Source organism: Mastomys coucha, unplaced genomic scaffold (assembly GCF_008632895.1).
Source record: "Mastomys coucha isolate ucsf_1 unplaced genomic scaffold, UCSF_Mcou_1 pScaffold1, whole genome shotgun sequence".
Lineage (NCBI taxonomy): Eukaryota > Metazoa > Chordata > Mammalia > Rodentia > Muridae > Mastomys > Mastomys coucha.
The window spans coordinates 52746915-52752719 of record NW_022196891.1 but is presented as its reverse complement, the minus strand read 5'-3'; the positions used below and the strand labels follow the sequence as shown (position 1 = coordinate 52752719).

Genomic DNA, 5805 nt, shown 5'->3' with positions numbered 1-5805 from the left:
ATAAACAAAAAAAAAGGAACAACCGAAGGCAAGAAGGGAGAAAGAATGTTTTAGATTATATATTACCAGATTAAAAAATACATATACATAGATATTATGTGCACATAATATATATGTATGCATGTTGTATGTATACTTCTATTGTCAAAAATCAGAAAAGAGATTACCTGATTGTTTCTTCATGATATAGAGAGCTAACGACGGGACCACCAAAGCCACTACTGCTTTCTTTTCCTTTCTTCTCTGATACCTGTGGAAGATAAGATGGAAAAAGACACATGACTAACACAATATGTACTGAAAAGTTATAAAACATCAGTTTGCTAAGGAACACTAAAATTTTACTCTCAAACAATTCTTGAATGCTAGTAATAATTTTAAGGTGATTAATAAAATCAAACTCATGGCAATGCTCCTGCCTCAGCCTCCTGAGTGCTGAGATTACAGCTGTCATCAGTCTGAGAATGCTTTTTTTTATACAAGAAAAAGTACAAAGTAAGAATTTACTTTACTTAATCCTCTTATATTTTAGGTTTCTGCTCCATTGGTAGGATAGAGTTGGAACATACACAGCATTTAAGAAATGCAAGCTAAGAGCTGGAGAGATGACTCACAAATTAAGAACATTTACTGCTTTTCCAGAGAACCTAGTTTAGTTCCCAGAACCTGTATGGTGGCTCACATCTGACAGCAACTCTAGTTCTAGGGGATCTAACACCATGTTCCGGCCTCTGTGGGCATCAGGCGTACGCATGGTACACAGACACACCAGCAAACACCCATTGTTAAATAAGTAAATAAAGGAAATGCAAACTAAAGAAGCAGAAAATATGAAAACTGGGAAGAAGAAGGAGGAGGAGGAAGAGGAGGAGAAGGAGGAAGAAGAAGAAGAGGAGAAGGAGGAGAAGGAGGAGGAGGAGGAGGAGGAGGAGGAAAAGGGAGGGGAGGGATTAGAGAGCAAACCAAGTACTGAGTCTCTTAAAAAGAAACAATTCCCAGAGGTAAGAGAGTTGTAAGCTTAGACAACCTTTGCTTTGATGGTGATTGTTTTAAAGACACACACACACACACACACACACACACACAAAACCAAAAATTCAAAAAGAAATAAATTAGTGATCTTTATTAAGGTTTAAAAACTTGTACTTTGTGAAACACGTTGGTCAAACAGTAAAGCTACAAACAAGAAAACTTGGCAAAACACATTATCAATAAAGCCCGGTATCTAAAATACTCAAATAATTATTAAGAACCAATAATAAGAAAGCAAATTATGATACAGATTTGGATAGATATGATTACTATAATGTTCCATGATGGTGGTGCTGGTTTTTTTGTGGGGGCAGGGTGGCCTGTGACACCTTAGGAGGTGGGCCACAGGGCCACACCTTTGGGGATTCTAAACCAGCCTTGCTTCCGTTTTGTCCTGGTCTGTGTGCAATGCACTGAGCTCGGCCCCCTAACAGGTATTTTTTCACAGAGTGTGAAAGGTAACTCATAGATTGTGCCAAAGAAAACATACACATGACACATAAGTGAGTAAAAAGATGACTAATAGCAAAGAAACTGGATCCATGCTTACGAAAGGGGTTGAGGTTCAGCAAGTCCACCAATGCATGGACAAAGTAAAAGCAGTTCACCTTTGATGCTATTATATAAGATCAAATTACCCCTGAATACAGACAGTCGGTACCACTGCCTTTCCAATTTAGACTTACTACTTTTTCCTTCTGTAGGCTAAGATTTACAGTTTAATGTTGCACAGCAGCGGTAATACACACCACCTGTCTTCTTGCTGATCATCATGGAAAGTGCCCATCTTTATCACAGACATGTGGTGTATGAGTTTTTTTCTTATAATGCCCACAATCATATTACAAACATTCACTTTCACTCTACAAGACCCGACTTCATCACCTCATGCCACGGCATGCCAAGTATAGCCAAGTCAGCACACACTGCGTTGTGGCGCAGCCGGGTGAGTCCACAATCTTATCCCTAAGCCTCCTTACACTCGCCCCAATTCTCCCCACACACCCCAGTGTTCCAGCCCAGTTTGGGCCCAGTTGGGAGGCGTGCCTGTGCTAGCATTCAGAACCTGCAGTGATACATGGGCGGTCCACAGACCTATTGCAGGGGTAACGGCCACTATATTCCCAGAATCCATTGGGTTCAGCTCCCACCTTTACCTGGACTACTATGTCACAACCCATATATATGGGACAATTCCTCCATCTTTGCTCTCTCTCTCTCTCTCCCCTCTTTCTGCGCCACCACCCCCTACTCCCTCTCAATTAAACCTCTTACACATGGAACTGTGTAGGCCTGGTGTGATACTTACAGACGCAACCGCTGCCACTCAAACACATCATTTGGTGCTAAGATTCGGGATCGTGGCAGTTTGCGTCTGCCAAACCCGCTCCGCTTTGTGGTAGCAGGGCGGGCAGGGTACACGACCACGTGGAGCGGTCCACTGCCCGCGGCTGCTGCTCCGCGCAGGGAACGGTCCAAGCACCGCCAACTGGGCACTATCGTTACATGAGTTCGCAGCCCCCTCACCTGGCAGCTGCTCACCGCTTCTCGCAGGAAACACCGGACACGGCGGGACACAACGAACCTAGGCGGGACACAACGAACCTAGCTAGACCACGTGAATCAGGCACCATTCAGTTCCATGTTTTCCATTTACCAGGTCACAATAACCAGTCACACAGACACCGACATATTAATTAATAGGATCAGTCAGGGGGAGGACCTCCAATTTTCCAGATAGGGTCTGGCCAACCCTCCCTGGAAACTACGGAGTATAGCCCCCCTTGGCATACGTGTTAGGACGTTCTGCCACTGGGTTCCCCTTCCCTCGGAAGTAACTCTCGCTCCTAATTTCTCGCCGGGCTCTCTGCAGCCGTCAAACCCCTGGATCCAGGGTGAGTTACCTTCCCACAGCAGGTCTCCGGCTCTGCTAGATTGACACTAGGGTTTCTCGTGACGACTTGAACCACTAGCCTTGGCTGTTAACTCTTCTGGTGCTTGGATTGTTCTCAGGACGCTGGTACGAACATCCAACCACCCCCCAATGGGTTCCAGAATGTCTTCGACAGTTCCTCCAGGCACCCCACTGGGATGTCTCCTGGAAAATCTCAAATCTTTAAAGCTAACGCCTGATTTGAAGGCATCAAAATTAATATATCTCTGCAATAAGGTCTGAGTTAAATATCAACTAGATGGGAATTCAAAGTAGCCACTTAATGGCAACCTAGATCCAGCTATTTTAAGGGGTCTTAATACATACTGTCAGGGAGCTGGTAAATGGAAGGAGGTTCCCTATGTTCAAACATTCATATATCTCTATTCCAATCCCTCCTTGTGCTCTTCTTGTTCCCCAACCCAACTTCTCTTAGCCATGAAATTTACACAACCTCAACCTCCTCTAGATGACTCTACAATGCTAGATCCAGCTAATGAACCACCCCCTTTTCGCCGTAATCCTGTCTCCTCGCCGCCAAAAACCCAAACTGCTGCCTCAGTTTCTCCTCTTCACCAGGATGCTCCAGAGCCTGCTTGCTCTCCCTCTCTAGACCCCTCCCCTTCTATGCCAGATGTGGGCCGCTCCAAATGTCCCACACTGGCACCTACCTTCACTCCTTCTGTCACCCGCTCTAAGGCTGCAGCCAAACCTTCAAGTCCCTCCTCTCCAAAGACACCTGACCCAGCAACCGTCCTACCTCTACAGGAAGTTGCTGGAGTAGATGGGCTCGTCAGAGTACATGTTCCATTCTCACTTAGTGAACTTTCCCAAATAGAAAACAGGCTGGGGTCCTATACTTCTAACCCTTCAAAGTTTATTAAGGAGTTCCAATATATCACTCAATCTTACAGCTTGACTTTCCATGATGTTTATATGATCCTTACTAACAACTTACTTCCTGAAGAACCCAGGCGAGTATGGGAAGAGGCAAGAGTGCATGCAGACAGGATTCAAAAGACAGACAACACATACCCAATTGGCTCTGAAACAGTTCCAGAACAAGATCCTCAGTGGAATTACAATTCTGCAGGTGGTATTTTAGCCAGAAACAAGTTCATTACATGCCTTCTGGCTGGTCTTAGAAAAGTGGCCTTAAAGCCCGTAAATTTTGAAAAACTCCAAGAGGTTGTCCAAGACAAACAAGAGAATCCATCTCAATTTTTAGAATGCCTTACGAAGGCTTTATTGCAGCATACCAATGTGGACCCTGACAACCCAGAAGGTAAGCTACTTCTGATGACCTACTTCTTCTCCCAGAGCTACCCCGACATAAGAGCTAAACTTAAAAAACTAGAGAGGGGACCCCTGACTCCACAGGCAGAAGTCTTAGTACTGGCCTTCAAAGTGTACCATGGGAGAGATGATAAGATCCGCAAACAAAAATACCATATGCTGGCAAAGGCTGTCCGACCAGCCCCAGCCACTACCCTGGACTCGTGGTCTCCTAAGACTCAGAGACCATCAGGCACCTGCTACAAATGTGGTAGAAAAGGTCATTGGGCAAAATCTTGCCCTAACTTTCACAAGCCAAGAGGGCCATGCCCTAGGTGCCATCAAGAGGGACATTGGGCTGCTGATTGCCCTCATGTTACGCAAAACAAAGGGACATCACTCCCAGATAACCCTCCAACTGATCTCCTAGGCTTGGCTATGGCTGACTGAGGAGGCCTGAGCTCCCCTGACCTGACCACTGCCATCACTAGCAGGGAGCCCAGGGTAAATATTGTGGTATGTGGGTAGTCCATCTCCTTCCTCTTGGACACTGGAGCCACTTACTCGGTCCTGACAGAGTTTGGGGGGCCCATTTCTCCTTCTGGTTCTCCTATTGTTGGGGTAGGAGGACAACCTTACTTCCCTCTCCAGACCCTACCACTTAGCTGCATTTTTAGGGGTGTACCTTTCACCCATTCCTTCTTGATAGTGCCAATGTGTCCTATCCCGTTATTGGGAAGACATCTTCTAGCTAGGCTGGGAGCCTCTATTTCCTTTGCTCCCCACATTCGCCTAAACCCAGGCTTGCCAGCGGTTCCCCTGCTCCTTCTCCTAGCCAAGCAACCTACTAACACTACCATGTTATTTCCTTTACCAGCTTCTCAGGTAGATCCCTGAGTCTGTGACCTCCAGAGCCCCTCTGTTGCTAAACACCATTCTCCTGTTGTCATCCAATTTCTGGACTCTACCAGGTACCAAGCTCAATCCTTTCTCTCTCTACAGCCTACTCCTGAAGACCTAAACTTCTTAAAATCTATCACTGCTTCTTACAAAATCTGTCAGAAGTCTGACCCCAACTCAAAGTATCGTAGCACCCCTTTTCCTACCCATCAGGCTAGAGGTTACCTTCCTGGAACTGACTGGCAACTTGACTTAACCCACATGTCCACTGTCAGGCGTGCCAAGTACCTCCTGGTCTTGGTAGAGACCTTCTCAGGGTGGGTAGAGGCATTTCCCACTACTAACAAAAGGGCTCAGACAGTCTCTGATCTCCTCCTCTGAGAGATCATCCCCCGGTTTGGTGTCCCAACCTCTCTCCAATCAGACAATAGTCCTGAATTTACTTCCCAGATCTCTCAAATCTTATCTAAGGCCCTCGATATTCCCTGGCATTTTCACATTCCTTATCCTCCTCAATCTTCTGGTAAGGTAGAAAGAACTAATCGCTCTTTAAAAACCACTCTTGTTAAGCTGTCACAAGAACTTCACCTTGATTTTGTAAAACTCCTACCCCTGGCTCTTTTCAGGTTACGAGCTCTCCCAAAGCGACCTCTCCTCATCTCTCC

General features: G+C 45.8%; 1 protein-coding gene across 4 annotated transcripts in view; it reads right to left on the bottom strand.

Moving 5' to 3' along the window:
• Acbd6 (acyl-CoA binding domain containing 6) overlaps positions 1-5805 on the bottom strand; it is a 142596-nt gene that overhangs the window by 86896 nt on the left and 49895 nt on the right. For all 4 annotated transcript variants that reach the window (XM_031385276.1, XM_031385286.1, XM_031385303.1 and 1 more), the window contains one exon: positions 168-250. In XM_031385276.1, coding sequence (XP_031241136.1) covers positions 168-250 — 83 coding nt within the window. The remainder of the gene's footprint in view (positions 1-167; positions 251-5805) is intronic.